The sequence below is a fragment of the Macaca mulatta genome, chromosome 3 (genome assembly GCF_049350105.2).
Source record: "Macaca mulatta isolate MMU2019108-1 chromosome 3, T2T-MMU8v2.0, whole genome shotgun sequence".
NCBI lineage: Eukaryota > Metazoa > Chordata > Mammalia > Primates > Cercopithecidae > Macaca > Macaca mulatta.
This window is the reverse complement of record NC_133408.1, coordinates 44,226,037-44,244,043: the sequence shown is the minus strand read 5'-3', so window position 1 is coordinate 44,244,043 and position 18,007 is coordinate 44,226,037. Positions and strand designations below refer to the sequence as shown.

Sequence of the window (18,007 nt, the reverse complement as noted above, 5' to 3'; positions counted from 1 at the left end):
CAGGTGCCCGCCACCACGCCCAGCTAATTTTTGTATTTTGTTTAGTAGAGATGGGGTTTCACCGTGTTAGCCAGGATGGTCTCAAGGCCTGGATCCACTTTTATCCATGTCCAAATGGTGTTTTTCCCTGAGCTGTTTTTGATTTTCTTCCACCTCATGTGAACTGTAGTGTCAGCTTATCTAGTTCCAGGAAAAAGCTTTTTGGTATTTTTATTGAGATTGCATGTTTATAAAGTAATTTAGGGTAACTGATATCTTTGTACTATTAAGTTGACCTTAATAATACAACTAATTTTTTTTAATTTTTATTTTAATAGAGATGGGGTTTCACCATGTTGTCCAGGCTGGTCTCATTCCTGACCTAAGGTGATTTGCCCGCCTCGGCCTCCCAAAGTGTTGGGATTATAGGTGTGAGCCACCGTGCCCGAGCACTTTTACTTTTTCTTATATTCCTCTAATTGTTTTCTCTAATTGTAGATAATGAGCATTTTATTAATATCTTGTTCTTGATCTTAGTGGGAGGTATGTAGTTTTTCCCTGTTAAGTAAAATCCTGACTTTTGGACCAAGAAGACTGAGGCATAAATGTGTGTGTGTGTGTGTGTGTGTGTTTACACGCAAACTGTATATATGTGCTTGTGTGTAATTGAAATACATATGTCACATATATCATGCGTACTATTGCATATTAGGGTATAATATTTGTATTTGTGTATAATTGAAGTTAATGAATGTTAATGAATGTGAATGAATGTTAATGTAGTCCCAGCTGCTCACTCGGGAGGCTGAGCAGGAGGATGGCTTGAACCCACGAGTTTGATGCTGCAATGAGGTATGACTGAGCCATTGCACTCCAGCCTGGGCAATAGAGGGAGACCCTGTCTCAAAAACCAAAACAAAGAAAAGATTCTTTTAATTTTTTTGTGCTCGTAATGTGGATAGCTTGACTAGGAAAGAAAACAAGTCCGCTCTGTCTTTATTAGGAAGTAAATGTGAATTTGTTTGTTTTAGTTGCAAAGCCTCATTCCTTTTGTTCAGCTGCCCCCTAGTGACTCCGTGTGTGAAGAGTATGGTCTGAGCTGTTCGGATGCTCTGCATAATCTTTTTTAGTAAGTAGATTGCTGGCAAGAGAACTACAATTAAAGATTTTATCCTGAGAGTTTTTTTTTTTTTTTAAAGATAGTGATTTTAGGGCTAATAGTTTCATGTCTTTTTTTTTTTTTTTTTTTTTTTTTTTTGAGACGGAGTCTCGCTCTGTTGCCCAGGCGGGAGTACAGTGGCCGGATCTCAGCTCACTGCAAGCTCCGCCTCCCGGGTTTATGCCATTCTCCTGCCTCAGCCTCCCGAGTAGCTGGGACTACAGGCGCCCGCCACCTCGCCCAGCTAGTTTTTTGTATTTTTTAGTAGAGACGGGGTTTCACCGTGCTAGCCAGGATGGTCTCGATCTCCTAACCTCATGATCCGCCCGTCTCGGCCTCCCAAAGTGCTGGGATTACAGGCTCGAGCCACTGCGCCCGGCCTGTTTTTTTTTTTTTTTTAAGAGACAGAGTCTCACTCTGTTGCCCAGGCTGGAGTGCAATGGCGCTATCTTGACTCACTGCAACCTCTGCCTCCTGAGTTCAAGCAGTTCTCCTGCCTCAGCCTTCTGAGTAGCTGGGACTACAGGCACGCACTACCACGCCTGGCTAATTTTGTATTTTTAGTAGAGACAGGGGTTTCTCCATGTTGACCAGGCTGGTCTCGAACTCCTGACCTTACATGATCCGCCCACCTTGGCATCCCAAAGTGCTGGGATTATAGGCGTGAGCCACCGCGCCTGGCTAGGGATAATAGTTTTTTATGTCCTTTATAAAACTGTGAGCAGTGCTATTGCTAAGAAAGATGATTTATACAAAGGACTCAGTTACTTAATTCAAACCATGTTCCCAGTAACTGGTACATTTCAGGTGGTTTTCTGTTGAGTTAGTCTTTTTTAAGGCTCTGTTTAGTTAGACTAACTTTTAAATTATTTTATCATTTTAAATGATTTTGACTTTTCTGGCCAGTGATGGAGGCAGTTTAGTGTCATTAGTTTTAGTATAAGAAAACAGACACTTCCATAAGTAGGATTGGTCCTGTAAAAAGAGAAATCTCTCTCTCTATTTTTATATATATATCTACATATAGATATATATAAAAATATATGTAGATGGATATATTAAAATATATATAGATATATACAATATATATATGTAAAAGTATATATCTCTGTGTGTGTGTGTGTGTGTGTGTGTGTATATATTTTTTTGAGATGGAGTCTCACTCTGTTGTCTAGGCTGGAGGTCAGTGCCATGATCTTGGCTCACTACAACCTCCACCTGCCAGGTTTAAGCGATACTCCTGCCTCAGCCTCCCGAGAAGCTGCAACTACAGGTGTGCACCACCAGGCCCGGCTGATTTTTTGTATTTTTAGTGAAGATGGGGTTTCACCTTGTTGCCCAGGCTGGTCTTGAACTCCTGACCTCAGGTGATCTGCCCACCTTGGCCTCCCAAGGCTCTGGGATTTCAGGCATGAGCCACCACACCCAGCCTAAGATCTCTATTTCTTTTTGTTTTTTGCGTTTAGATCTATATTTCTTTTTTTTTTTTTTTTTTTTTTTGAGACAGAGTCTGGCTCTGTTGCCCAGGCTGGAGTGCAGTGGCCGGATCTCAGCTCACTGCAAGCCCGGCCTCCCGGGTTCACGCCATTCTCCTGCCTCAGCCTCCCGAGTAGCTGGGACTACAGGCGCCCGCCGCCTCGCCCGGCTAATTTTTTTTGTATTTTAGTAGAGACGGGGTTTCACCGTGTTAGCCAGGATGGTCTCGATCTCCTGAACTCGTGATCCGCCCGTCTCGGCCTCCCAAAGTGCTGGGATTACAGGCTTGAGCCACCGCGCCCGGCCTAGATCTATATTTCTTATTCCTCGTCCACTTGCTTTTGGCCTATGCCTGAGATTGTAAACACGGAGCTTCGTGTCTTCGTGTGAAGGTGGTGTTCTTCCGGAAACGCCGGTGTCCCCGGGGTGGGTCTCATGTGAAGCAAACGCTTTACCAAGACGTGAGATACAAGCTTCCTAACCAGGAGATTGTGAAAGGGGAGGGAATGTGGGCAGAATCCTGAGCACAAGTGGTTAGACTTCATTGACAAACCAGGAGCGGCAGTACGGAGGTTCTGAGAATGCATTTGAAGCGAGACCCACTCCTCTTACGGAGGATTTATCAGGAAGGATAAGGAGAGCTGCAACACATCAGTGTTGGACCCACTGCATCGCCTGTGGTGCATTGCTTGACTGTAGGAGCTTCAGAGCATTCCAGGAGGTCTGGTTCTTTGATGACTCATCAAGATTTGGAGCACAGCAATAATGCACTGCAATAATGACGCTTTCGTCACCTGGGGTTTTGTTTTCATTTCACTTTAAGAATTTGCCATGTGATCGTATTTCTAATCCTTTTCACTCTGGAATCCTGTCCTCACCATATTAATGTTGAATAGCATCTCAGGTTTCATTTCACAATGCGCGCATGGAGTTGGAAGGAGTTCAACAGACAGACAGTTTTTCTTTATCAACCGGCGGCCTTGTGACCCCGCAAAGGTATTTACAATTTTTTTGTATTAGTTTATCCTTTATGCCTTTGACTTTTAATGGATAACTTTTTTTCTGATAATAGGCAGATAACATGGAACTCAGGACTTTGAGAAACATGGCTTTAATGTTATCTTATTTTGGGCATTTACAGAAGTCTACTGCAGATGGCTCCCAACTTAAGATGTTTCAACTGAAGATTTTTCTGGCCGGGCACAGTGGCTCATGCCTGCCATCCCATCACTTTGGGTGGGTGGATTGCTTGAGACCAGGAGTTCGAGACCAGCCTGGCCAACATGACAAAACCTCGTCTCTACTAAAATACAAAAAATAGCCAGGTGTGGTGGCCTACGCCTGTAATCCCAGCTACATGGGAGGCTGAGGCAGGAGAATCGCTTGAACCTGGGAAACGGAGGTTGCAGTGAGCCGAGATTGTGCCACTGCACTGCAGCCTGGGTGACAGAGTGAGACTGTGTCTCAAAAAAAATCTGTATTTTTCTACTACTTTACCTTGTTGCGAAAGTTATTTTTGCCTTAGATATCATCCTTCAAATACCTATGTAACCATTTTTTTTTCGGTATAGTATTCAATAAATTACAGAAGACATTCAACATTTTATTATAAAATAGGTGTTGTGTTATTTTGCCTATAGAGTAATGTAAGTATTCTGAGGCAAGGCTGAGATAGGTTATCACAAAGGCATTTTTGACATACAATATTTTCAACTTATGGGTTTATCAGGGCATAGCCCTATCATAAGTCAAGGAGCGTATCTATCTGTGTACAGTTTTATTTGTTGGGTTTTTTTTTGTTTGTTTGTTGTTGGGGTTTTTTTTTTTTTTTTTTTTTTTTTTGAGACGGAGTCTCCCTCTGTTGCCCAGGCTGGAGTGCAGTGGCCGGATCTCAGCTCACTGCAAGCTCCACCTCCCGGGTTCACGCCATTCTCCTGCCTCAGCCTCCCGAGTAGCTGGGACTACAGGCGCCCGCCACCTCGCCCGGCTAGTTTTTTGTATTTTTTAGTAGAGACGGGGTTTCACCATGTTAGCCAGGATGGTCTCGATCTCCTGACCTCGTGATCCGCCTGTCTCGGCCTCCCAAAGTGCTGGGATTACAGGCTTGAGCCACCGCGCCCGGCCTTTTTTTTGGTTTTTTGAGACAGAGTCTTGCTCTGTTGCCCAGGCTGGAGTGCAATGGCGCGATCTTGGCTCATTGCAACCTCCACCTCCTGGGTTCAAGTGATTCTCCTGCCTCAGCCTCCCAAGTAGCTGGGATTACAGGTGCGCACCACCACACCTGGCTAATTTTTTGTATCTTTAGTAGAGATGGGATTTCACCATGTGGCCAGGATGATCTTGAACTCCTGACCTCATGATCTGCCTGCCTTGGCCTCCCAAAGTGCTGGGATTACAGGCATGAGCCACCGCGCCTGGCCTCTGTGTATAGTTGTTTAAATTGCATATACGTGAGTGTGTTTGTATGTGAATATGTACGTTATATACGTTGTGTGTATATATACATACATATATAAACACTTGTTAATCACCAGTATATTTATTATTGTAAAAACTAAAACTATTTGAAGAAACTAAATATTTTATAACATTCTGTGTCACCATTCAGTATAGACTGATTACATGGTTTCTATATTTTCTGTAGATTTCTATATTTTCTCTTCTTTCTATTTTCCTAGGAAAATAAGGGTTCATATTACTTCTGCCTCAAGTGTAAACCGATCATCTTGATATGATTACATGGGTTTTTTGAGTTTGTATCTTAGCAACACAACATTATACCTCAGTAATATTTTCTGTTTTTCCTTTTTTTTTTTTAGACAGAGTCTCGCTCTGTCGCCCAGGCCGGAGTGCAGTGACGTGATCTTGGCTCACTGCAACCTCCACCTCCCAGGTTCAAGCAATTCTCCTGCCTCAGCCTCCTGAGTAGCTGGGATTACCGGCGCATGCTGCCATGCCTGGCTAATTTTTTGTATTTGAGTAGAGATGGGGTTTCACTGTTCGAGAACTCCTGAGCTCAGGCAATCCACCTGCCTCGGCCTCCCAAAGTGCTGGGATTACAGGCGTGAGCCACCGCTCCTGGCCCTTGTTTTTTAATGATGCTTTAGAGTTTGCTTGTAATTTGCTAAACTTCTAAATTTTTTAACCTATAGTGTGACGGATTCATAATTATTAATTGTAACTATTAATACTTAATGTGATATTTTGGTTTATTTCTAATGACATTTTAATGTCATAAATACGTTTCTATGTACATTGAATGTGTTTTATGAATATTTAAGCTGTGCCTACATTTCACTAGAATTTCTCGTAGAGCAACTTTAGGTTGGAAAAAGATTCAGTTTTAGGAATCTGTGGTTAGTGAAATATCACTTCATGAGTTGTGAGGAAATTTTTGGTGATGGATATATTCATTATCTTGATTGTGGGGATAGTTTCACAGGTGTTTGTGTATATGTCAAAATTTGTGAAATTGCACACTTTAAATATGTGTAGTTTATTCCATGTTAGTCACGTCTCAGTAAAGCTGTTAAAAGATGTATCCTCAGGCCAGGTGTAGTGACTCACGCCTATAATCCTAGCACTTTGGGAGGCCAAGGCGGGCCGATCAGCTGAGATCAGGAGTTCGAGACCAGCCTGGCCAACGTGGTGAAACCCTGTCTGTACTAAAAATACGAGAATTATCTGATTGTGGTGGCGTGTGCCTGTAATCCCAGCTACTCTGGAGGCTGAGTCAGGATAATCACTTGAGCCCTGGAGGTGGAGGTTGCAGTGAGCCAAGATCGCGGCATTACATTCCAGTCTGGGTAACAAGAGTGAGACTCCATCTCAAAAAAAAGAAAAAAGAAAAAAGAAATCCTGCCTGTAGTCCAAGCTACATGGCAGGCTGAGGCGGGAAGATGACTTGAGCCTGGGAGGTTGAGGCTGCAGTGAGCCATGATTGCTCCACTGCACTCCAGCCTGTGACAAGGCGAGACCTTGTCTCATTAAAACAAAAAAAGAATCTCCTTCTGAGAACATGCTGGTTGGTTAGAATAGTATGTTGTTAGAATGTGGGGGGGCCGGGAACATTTGTCATTTATTCTTTCCTCCTCCTTGTATTTTGTGCAGGTCTCCAGACTTGTGAACGAGGTCTACCACATGTATAATCGACATCAGTATCCATTTGTTGTTCTTAACATTTCTGTTGATTCAGGTAAGTTCCATTGGCATTTCAGTACAACTAGTGACTAATGCCTCGAAGAATACAATGAGGCCGGGCGCGGTGGCTCACGCCTGTAATCACAGCACTTTGGGAGGCCAAGGCGGGCAGATCACAAGGTCAGGAGATCGAGACCATCCTGGCTAACACAGTGAAACCCCGTCTCTACTAAACAAAATACAAAAAATTAGCTGGGCGTGGTGGCAGGTGCCTGTAGTCCCAGCTACTCGGGAGGCTGAGGCAGGAGAATGGCATGAACCTGGGAGGCGGAGCTTGCAGTGAGCCGAGATTGTGCCACTGCCCTCCAGCCTGGGCGACAGAGCGAGACTCTGTCTCAAAAAAAAAAAAAAAAAAAGAATAAAATGAAATTATACAGCTCTTCTCTGACCGGAATGAGAGAACAATTTATGGTCATGTAAGTTTTTTTTTTTTTTTTTTTTTTTGGAGACAGAGTCTTGCTCAGGGTTTCACCATCCACGTCCTATAATCCCAGCACTTTGGGAGGCTGAGGTGAACGGATAAGTTAAGGTCAGGAGTTCAAGACATCCTGGCTAACATGGTGAAACCCCGTCTCTACTAAAAATACAAAAAATTAGCCGGGCGTGGTGGCGGACACCTGTAGTCCCAGCTACTCGGGAGGCTGAGGCAGGAGAATGGTGTGAACCATGAGGCGGAGCTTGCAGTGAGCCAAGATCGCGCCATCGCACTCCAGCCTGGGTGACAGAGCGAGACTCGTCTCAAAACAAACAAAAAAACTGTAACAGTATAGTTTAATCTGTTTTTAATTTGAAGTTATTCAGTCTGTCCTTTTCTGTGATTTGTTTCTTTCTCATTATTTTGTTTGTGAGATTCACCCAAGTCATGTGGCAAGATTCGTTTTTTCATTTGCTATACTGTGTTCCATTATAGTCAGATACCATAATTTGTGAATATTTGAATTGTTTCCAGTTTGGGGCTATAATGAAGAATGCTGTCATGAACATCCTTATCCATGTCTTTTGACGAACATGCATAGGTTGTTGTTCTTTTTTTTTTTTTGCGAGGGAGTCTCACTCTGTCGCCCAGGCTGGAGTGCAGTGGAGTGATCTTGGCTCACTGCAACCCCCGCCTTCCAGGTTCAAGTGATTCTCCTGCCTCATTCTCATCCTCCATAGTATCTGGGATTATAAGTGTATTCCATTGTGCCCTGCTAATTTTTTTTGTATTTTTAGTAGAGACAAGGTTTCACCATGTTGGCCAGGCTGGTCTTGAACTCCTGACCTCAAAGGGCTAGGATTACAGGCGTGAGCCATTGTGCCCGGCCGATAGGCACTTCTGATAGGAGTACTATGCTGGGTTGCAGGTGTGCATACGTTCAGATTTAGGAGGTATTCCCAGAGAGCTTTTCAAAGCAGCTATTCCAGGTTCATTCCTACCAGAGGCATTCAGTCATTCCCCTCGATCCTGATCTTTGTGAGAATTTGTTGTTTTTTGATTTTGCCCATTCTGGTGAGTTATATGGTCATGTCTTATTGTATTGGTTTTTTGTTTTGTTTTTTGTTTCTTGTTTTTTTTGAGACCGTCTCGCTCTGTCACCCAGTCTGGAGAGCAGTGGCAGCATCTGGCTCACTGCAACCTCTGCGTCCCGGGCTAAAGGGATTCTCGTGCCTCAGCTTCCCAGGTAGCTGGGATTACAGATGTGCCCCACCTCACCCGGCTAATTTTTGTATTTTTAGTAGAAACAGGGTTTCGCCATGTTGTGCAGACTGGTCTCAAACTCCTAGCCTCGTGATCCACCTGCCTTGGCCTCCCAAAGTGCTGGCCGGCCCATATTATAGTTTTATTTTGAACATTGAACCGTGTTTGTGTAATTAGCATGCAGATCTCCTCTTTTGTGAAGTATCTGTTCACATTAGCACGTCCTCTCACCATTTCAGGATAGTCCCTGACCCTCTTCTCCGTTCACGTTTGCTTAGGTAACTTAGTAAAAATGCATGCAGCGCGGATTTGGAAAAGCCCCTGGGAGAAAAGCAGGATCATTCCCCTTCATTAAGGACTCGAGAAGAAAAAAGGGACGTGTCCATATCCAGACTGCGAGAGGCCTTTTCTCTTCATCACACAACGGAGAACAAGCCTCACAGCCCAAAGACTCCAGAAGCAAGAAGGAGCCCTCCAGGACAGAAAAGGGGTACGCCATCTTCTAGCACTTCAGATGCCATCTCTGACAGAGGCTTCCTGAGACCTCAGAAAGAGGCAACGAGTTCCGGTCAGGGACCCAGGGACCCTACGGACGGAGCGGAGGTGGAGAAGGACTCGGGGCACGGCAGCACTTCCGTGGATTCTGAGGGGTTCAGCATCCCAGACACGGGCAGTCACTGCAGCAGCGAGTGTGCGGCCAGCTCCCCAGAGGACAGGGGCTCACAGGAACACGCGGACTCTCATGAGAAAGCGCCTGAAACTGACGACTCTTTTTCAGATGCGAACTGCCATCCAAACCAGGAAGACACAGCGTGTAAATTTCGAGTTTCGCCTCAGCCAACTAATCTCGCATCCCCAAACACAAAGCGTTTTAAAAAAGAAGAAATTCTTTCCAATTCTGACATTCGTCAAAAGTTAGTAAATACTCAGAACGTGTCAGCCTCTCAGGTTGATGTAGCCGTTAAAATTAATAAGAAGGGGCCAGGTGCGGTGGCTGATGCCTGTAAATCCCAGCACTTTGGGAGGCCGAGGCGGGTGGATCATGAGGTCAGAAGATCGAGACCTTCCTGGCTAACACGGTGAAACCCTGTCTCTACTAAAAATACAAAAAAATTAGGGGGGCATGGTGGTGGGCGCCTGTAGTCCCAGCTACTCAGGAGGCTGAGGCAGGAGAATGGTGTGAACCCAGGAGGCGGAGCTTGCAGTGAGCCGAGATCGCGTCACTGCACTCAGCCTGGGTGACAGAGCAAGCCTCCATCTCAAAAAAAAAAAAAAAGTAATAAGAATGTTGTGGCCCTGGACTTTTCTATGAATTCTTTAGCTAAACAAATAAAGCAGTTACATCGTGAAACACAGCAAAGTGAAGGTGAACAGAATTATAGGAAGTTTAGGGCAAAGATTTGCCCTGGAGAAAATCAAGCAGCCGAAGATGAACTAAGGAAAGAGATAAGGTAACATTTTAATTTTTTACTTTTTTACTTTTATTTTAAATTTTTATTTATTTTATTTTTTATTTTTTTGAGACAGAGTCTCGCTCTGTCGCCCAGGCTGGAATGCAGTGGCGCAATCTTGGCTCACTGCAGCCTCCACTTCGCGGGTTCAAGCAATTCTCCCGCCTCAGCCTCCTGAGTAGCTGTAGCTGGGATTACAGGTGCGCACCACCATGCCTGGTTAATTTTTTGTATTTTTAGTAGAGATGGAGTTTCACCATGTTGGCCAGGCTGGTCTCGAACTCCTGACTTCAGGTGATCCACCCACCTCGGCCTCTGAAAGTGCTGGGATTACAGACGTGAGCCACTGCCCCCCGCCAGGTGAAGTTTTTTCTTAAGAGTATTTTGAAGCTGGGTGCGGTGGCTCTCGCCTGTAATCCCTGCACTTTGGGAAGCCAAGCCGAGGAGGGAGGATCACTTGAGCCCCGGAGTTCAAGACCAGCCTGGGCAACATAGGGAGACCCTGTCTCTACAATAAAATTGGCCGGGCACGGTAGTGCACAGTTGTAATTCCAGCATCTGCGCCTGGCCAGATACTGTTCTCTGTGGCAGGACATAGACTCCAAAGACATGGAAGACTTGGGTCTTTTAGGCCAGCACCAGCTTTTGAGCAGATTATCTGTGTACTGGGACCAGGGCACATTCAGACAATTCCCGGGAGAGCCTGGGATCGGCGCCAGGGGAGGTGGTATTTGTGCTGGTATCTGGGATGCTTCTGGGATGTCCTTTCCCTTCCCTCCTGCGGTGCAGGAGTTCCTGTGTCATCACTCACTCTGAAACTCAGCCTGAGTGGGGAGGGGCCTCTTACAAGAGTTCCTTTTCTGACGGGCACGGGTGGCTCACACCTGTAATCCCAGCACTTTGGGAGGCGGAGGCAGGCGGATCACTTGAGGTCAGGAGTTTGAGACCAGCCTGACCAACATGGAGAAACCTTGTCTCTACTAAAAATACAAAATTAGCGGGATGTGGTGGTGCACGCCTGTAATCCCAGCTACTCGCGAGGCTGAGGCAGGAGAATCACTTGAACCTGGGAGGCGGAGGTTGTGGCGAGCCGAGATTGCACCACTGCACTCCAGCCTGGGCAACAGGAGCGAACTCCATCTCAAAAAAAAAAAAAAGAGTTCCTTTTCTGAGGACTCTCCCTCTTCCCTAGAGGTAGTAGCATTTTCCATTCCTGTATTTATTAGCATAGTAGTTAACCACCTTTTACTAGTTTGTGTAATGCTTTGTAATACATTTTTCCTCCTCAGGCCTGGCATGGTGGTGCACACCTTGTAATTCTAGCACTTTGGGAGGCTGAGGCAGGAGAGTCACTTGAGGCTAGGAGTTTGAGACCAGCCTGGGCAATATAATGAGACCCCATCTCTAAAAAAAAAAAATGAGACCCCATCTCTAAAGAAAAAAGCCAAGTACACTGCTACACGTCTGTAGTCCCAGGTACTCAGGAGGCTGAGGCAGGAGGCTCACTTGAGCCCAGGAGTTTGAGGCTGCAATGAGCTATGACCATGCCATTGTACTCTAGCCTGGGTGACAGAGCAAGATCCTGTCTTTTTTTTTTTTTTAAAAAGAATCCCTGTTAAAATCGCTGGTGTGGTTTTTGTCTCTTGATTGTACCCTGACTGATATGGAATTGGTACCAGGAGACAGACCCTCGAAGATAAGATTTGGGGATTGGTTTGGTTATGACTTGGATTTGAGCTCTGTGTGGAGCCCCTCACAATAGGAAATGTGGGCTCAGTAATCCATGCCATGTGGAGGTCTCACAGTTCACCAGACTCTCCCCTGTGGTTGATTGTGATGGTGACGAGCATGGTGACATGGGACCAGGTCTTCCTGGAGCACTTACAGAAAGAAACAACAATATCAGCTCCTTTATTTTTTTTTGAGACAGAGTCTCGCTCTTTTACCCAGGTTGGAGTGCACTGGCACGATCTCAGCTCACTGCAACCTCTGCCTCCTGGGTTCAAGCTATTCTTCTGCCTTAGTTTCCCAAGTAGTTGGGAGTACAGGTGCCCACCACCACGCCCGGCTAATACTTTTATTTTTAGTAGAGACAGGGTTTCACCATGTTGGCCAGGCTGGTCTTGAACTCCCAACCTCAAATGATCTGCCCACCTTAGCCTCCCAAAGTGCTGGGATTACAGGCGTGAGCATTAATCCCAAAGTGCTGGGATTACAGGCCCGTGCCCGGCCTAATCTCAGCTCCTTTCATCCTCAGCTCAGGCCACCAGGTGAGAACCAGAAAACGTCCATGGTTTAACAGAGTCTGCTTTAAAACGTCTGCTTTAACAGAGTCATTTCTTACAGTTACAGCACTGATACTGTGGAAAATCCGTTTTCACCGCATTTACTTATGTGGGACTGAGAGTGACAGTGTCAGTTTCTCGTGTGAAGGTTAGGGGTGGTGTTTGTCTTTTGTCCGGATTGACTAAGATAGTATCTAATGACATTAGATGTTGAAGCCACCCAGCAAAGGACCCAGGGGTCGGCCTGGCAGAGATTAGAAGGGTTGATATCCAGTATTGGCCAATAGATACTCTTAGACACCACTGGTGGCAATGTGCATTTTCTCAGATTTCCCATCAAAAAGTACATATGTGATTCTCCCTCTAGTGTCTATCTCCCGGAAATGCACCCACAGATGAGCAGGTTTATGCACAGAAGTCTTTGTTGCAGCTTTGAGTGCACAATTGAAATTGGAAACAACCGAAATGTGCTTTAGTTGGGAATTTGACAGACAAATTATGGTACATCCGTGCAGTGACTTCCTATGCGGCCATTAAAAAGAATGAAGTAGGCCGGGCGCGGTGGCTCACGCCTGTATTCCCAGCACTTTGGGAGGCCGAGGCAGGTGGATCACTTGAGGTCAGGAGTTCAAGACCAGCCTGGCCAACATGGTGAAACCTCGTCTTTACTAAAAATAAAAAAATTAGCTGGGCTTGATGGTGCATGCCTGTAGTCCCAGCTACTCAGGAGGCTGAGGTAGGAGAATCGCTTGAACCTGGGAGACAGAGGTTGCAGTGAGCTGAGATCGCACCACTGCACTCCAGTCTGGGCAACAAAGCGACACTCCATCTCAAAAAAGAGATTTAATAGTTTATATGTGTGTCTATATGTGTATATGTATATATGTATTTTTCCATAAGTATTCATAGAGCAGATTTTTTTTTTTTTTTGAGACAGAGTCACTCTGTGTCACCAGGCTGGAGTGCAGTGGCGTGATGCCGGCTCACTGCAACCTCTGACTCCCTGGTTCAAGCGATGCTCCTGCCTCAGCCTCCCGAGTAGCTAGAATTACTGGCATACGCCACCATGTCCAGCTAATTTTTTTTTTTTTTTTGTATTTTAATTGGAGCCAGGGTTTTACCGTGTTAGCCAGGATGGTCTCCATTTCCTGACCTCATGATTCGCCCGCCTCGGCCTCCCAAAGTGCTGGGATTACAGGCGTGAGCCACCGTGTCCAGCCTCAGATGTTCACTCTAGGTAGCTTTCAAGTGAAATGTGTCTCTCAAGTCATGGGTTTTTCTCAAAATTGTATTCTTTTAGCTCCAGTGACTGAAAGGGCTAAATTGATTTCCTTGCCAACTAGTAAAAACTGGACCTTCGGACCCCAGGACATCGATGAACTGATCTTTTTGCTAAGCGACAGCCCTGGGGTCATGTGCCGGCCGTCCCGAGTCAAGCAGATGTTTGCCTCCAGAGCCTGTCGGAAGTCGGTGAGTAAAGAAAGCCCAGCTGTCAGCTCAGCTGCTCCAGCTTGCAGTCTGAGGAAGGTCTCAGCCCAGCTCCTGAGTTGGTCAAGGCTGTTAAACGCCCTTGTGATTGCCAGGAGTCATTTTACACAGAGCTACGTGGAACATCATAGCTGAGCATCTATGTAGTCTGCATTCTCTGGGACCTTGAACTCATACTTATTGCTCTTTTGTTACCTCAGTTAAACAGTATTCGTGGCCGGGCGCGGTGGCTCAAGCCTCTAATCCCAGCACTTTGGTAGGCCGAGGCGGGAGGATCACGAGTTCAGGAGATCGAGACCATCCTGGCTGACATGGTGAAACACCATCTCTATCAAAAAATGCAAAAAAATTAGTCGGGTGTGGTGGTGGCCACCTGTAGTCCCAGCTACTTGGGAGGCTGAGGCAGGAGAATGGTGAGAACCTGGGAGGCGGAGCTTCAGTGAGCCGAGTTCACACGACTGCACTCCAGCCTGGGCAGCAGAGCGAGACTGTGTCTCAAAGAAAAAAAAAAAAAAAGTATTTTCTTTTTTTAAGACGGGATCTCCCTCTGTCGCCCAGGCTGGAGTGTAGTGCCACAATCACAGCTCACTGTAGCCTTGACCTCCCCGGCTGAAGCAATCCTCCTGCCTCTGTCTTCCGAGTAGCTGTGACTACAGGCATGTACCACCACGCCCAGCTAATGTTTAAATTTTCTGTAGAAACATGGTCTCCTTTTGCCCCTTGCCTCAGCCTCCCAAAGTGCTGGAATTACAGGCATGAGCCACCGTTGCCTGCCAGTATTCTATCTCAGAGCTTTCGTTGACTCTAACACAGTTAGTGGTTGAGGCTCCTTGTTCGTCTATGGACCTTAGGGGTCCTAACAACACTAGTACATAAAGATTTGCTGCTGCCAGGACTCGGCGACATTAGACAAGGTTCTGCAGAGTCATCGAGGCAGCAGGTGCTTCACGGGGTGCTGTGGTTGTCGTTGCACGTGGCACCACTGCCGCTGCTCTGGTTGGTGTTGGAAGGTGGTAGCAGGGGCTATGCCTGCAGTGGGGAGTAGCCTGATGTCCAAGAAAAGTGACTCTGTATCAGCTGGCCATTGGGAAAGGCCAGGATGCCATTCCTTTACTTATTCAGCAGATGCTCCTTGAGCCCCTGCTGTGGCGCCGCCCTGCTCCAGGCGCTGGGGACAGAGAGGTAACAAGGCGGCTGCGGCCCCTGCCCCTGTGGAGCGGACAGTGGGGAGAAACAGACATCACCACAAATAAACGACACCCATTAGATGCCAGTGAGCACAGCCAACAGATTCAAACAGTGCTTTTGTTTGTTTGTTTGTTTGTTTTTGAGACGGAGTCTTGCTCTGCTAACAGGCTGGAGTGTGGTGGCGTGATCTCAGCTCACTGCAACCTCCACCTCCCGGGTTCAAGCGATTCGCCTGCCTCAGCCTCCAGAGTAGCTGGGACTACAGGCGCGTGCCGTCACACCTGGCTAATTTTTATATTTTTAATAGAGGCGGGGTTTCACTGTGTTGGTCAGGCTGGTCTCGATCTCCTGACCTCATGATCTGCCCGCCTGGGCCTCCCAAAGTGCTGGGATTACAGGCGTGAGCCACCACGCTCAGCCTAAAACAGCATTTTGGGACAGGAGATAACTACAGAAAAACATGGTGACCAGGTGAGATGGTGGTCAGGGAATGGCATCTGGGCAGGTGGCATCTCAGCTGCCATCTAAAAGGTGGGGAAATTAAAAGATTAGTCAGGTGTGGTGGCGGGTGCCTGCAGTCAGCAGCTACTCAGGAGGCTGAGGTGGGAGGATCACTTGAGCCGGGGAGGTCGAGGTTGCAGTGAGCCAAGATCACGCAACTGTACTCCAGCCTGGGTGACAGAGTAAGACCTTGTCTCAAAAAAAAAAAAAAGTAGGCTGGAGCCCTCTTGGGTAAGAACTTTCCAAGTGGAGGAAGTAGGAAGACTGAAGCCAGAGGCCGATTGTGTCCCTGGAGAGGGGAAGGGAGTGAGCAGAGCGGCAACCAGAGGACAGCTACGTAGAGCATTGCCGGTCATGCCTAGACCCTGGGGTCTGTGCTGTGTGTGGCGGGAGCCACTGGAGAGAACGGACTAGGAGTCCCATGATTGCAGCTGCTGGAGAGAGAACAGACTGGAAGGGGTGCCTTGACTGGGGCAGCTGGGGAGAGCAGCAGCTGGGGGCCACGTGGGGAGTGGGTGGGATGGAGCCTGCTGTGGGAGCATCAGGTGTAACTTACAGCCATGAGATTAGATGAAATGACTCAAAGGCAGAATTTAATTAGAAGAGGGCCCAGAGTCTGAGTTCTAGCCACAGTGTTGCTTTGATAAAGACCTAATATGGGCTGGGTGTAGTGACTCACACCTGTAATCCCAGCACTTTGGAAGGTGGAAGTGGGTTGATTACCTGGGGTCAGGAATTTGAAACCAGCCTGGCCAACATGGTGAAACCCCACCCCAACTAAAAGTACAAAAATTAGCAGGGTGTGGTGGCGAGCACCTGTAATCCCAGCTACTCGGGAGGCGGAAGCGGGAGAATTGCTTGAATCATGGAGGCGGAGGTGCAGTGAGCCGAGATCACACTGCTGCACTCCAGCCTGGGCAACAGGGTTTCCCACCACCCCCTGCCTCGCAAAAAAAACAAGACCTAATATGGACCTTCCAGTCTTGGCGTCTGTGAGTGAGAGTGTGGCGCTGAGCTCACAGCTGGTCAGTTTTGACGTCCTGAGTCTTTAGTGTGACTCGGGGCCCGGGGAACCACAGGCTGCTGCTTCCCTCCCACCCTGGCCTACTCCTCCGTCTCCGGTGTTGTCACTGCCTGCCCACGAGGCCCCTGCTCTGAGCCCTGCCCACCCTTCCAGCCCCATCTCCTCCCCACCACGCTTCCAGCCATGTAGCCACCTTCCAGTTCCACACTCGCCCAGTCTCCTCCCCGCCTTACACCTGTTCTCCCTACGCTCCTCTCTACCTGGGTTTGCCACCTTCACCCTTCACCCCCTCCCCACACCTGAGCAGGCCCCCTCTCCTGGGCGCCGTCTGTCTTGGTTCTCTGTTGACTTGTTGGTTATCTGTCCTCCTCCGACCTGGTGGAACCCTGCCGTCACTGCTGTCACTGCTGTCGCCGCTTTCCGACTGTGCTTGGCACATGGCGAGCCCTCGGTGCTACAGGAAGAAGGGAGGCGACAGAGCGCTTCAGGCTTGTCTCCTCTCCTTCCTGTCAGAGGACCCATGGCAGGGAGGCAGCAGGGCCAGGGCTAGAGTACCCTGCCAGGGCAGCAGGGTGGAGCTCAACAGAGGGGGAGTGACGCCTGCACCCACTGGGGGAGAGGGTCCCGGCAGTGCCGCAGCCCTGAGGCAGGTGTTTGCTTGATGTGCAAGAGGAAGGGAGTAGCAGTGCAGCTGGGGTGAGGAAGGGAGGCATTCGTGCTTGGAGGTGGGGGTGCAGGCACAGCCCAGTGAGGGCCAAGTCAGGGACAGACGGGGGCTTTTGTTCAGGTGAGGGGGAAGCCGTGGAGCGGAACGACATGACCTGACAGCGCTTTAAATGGGTCTGATGTGTATTTTTTTTTTTAAGTAGCAGGTTCATTTGAAAACAAAAAAGGTTAGTGAAGACTCTGTCTTTCAAAACATAAAAATCTGCCCACTCACTGGCTGCTGAGTGGAGAGCGGCTTGGAGGGCTCGCAGTGGGGCGGGGAGCCCAGCCGGGAGGCTGCTGCACCTGCCAGGGCAAGAGGGCAGGGTGGCCGCTGAGAGTGGCTGCGTTCGGGACAGGTGTGGTCGTGTCGAGTGGAGGCAGTGCCACCTCGAAGCAGCCACAAGGGACCTGATGTCACAGAAAGGTGGAGGGCTGAGATCTAGAACCTAGGCTTCTCTGGGGGAAGGTTTTTCAGAGAAGGTGGTTTTTTTGAGCTGTAATCTTGTCCAGTCTCATTTTAGACAACAGTGCTTCTGAAGAACTGCCATTCTGATGTCAAAAAAACTTTTAAAACGTTGAACCATTGTGTCTCGTCCTCAGGTGATGATTGGAACTGCTCTTAACACAAGCGAGATAAAGAAACTGATCACCCACATGGACCACCCCTGAAACTGTCCCCATGGAAGGCCAACCATGAGACACGTAGCCAACCTGGGTGTCATTTCGCAGAACTGACAGTAGTCACTGTATGGAATCATCGGTTTTATTGCAGATTTTTATGTTTTGAAAGACAGAGTCTTCACTAACCTTTTTTGTTTTCAAATGAACCTGCTACTTAAAAAAAAAAATACACATCAGACCCATTTAAAA

At 47.5% G+C, this 18,007-nt stretch overlaps 1 protein-coding gene across 1 annotated transcript in view; it reads left to right on the top strand.

The window, feature by feature from the left end:
* LOC718077 (mismatch repair endonuclease PMS2) overlaps window positions 1-18,007 on the top strand; it is a 20,948-nt gene extending 2,941 nt beyond the window's left edge. The window contains 7 exon segments of the mRNA XM_077996132.1: window positions 1,011-1,108; window positions 3,511-3,610; window positions 6,725-6,809; window positions 8,771-8,793; window positions 8,796-9,943; window positions 13,529-13,698; window positions 17,738-18,007. Of these exon segments, the coding sequence (XP_077852258.1) occupies window positions 1,011-1,108; window positions 3,511-3,610; window positions 6,725-6,809; window positions 8,771-8,793; window positions 8,796-9,575 (1,086 nt within the window). The 3' untranslated portion in view covers window positions 9,576-9,943; window positions 13,529-13,698; window positions 17,738-18,007.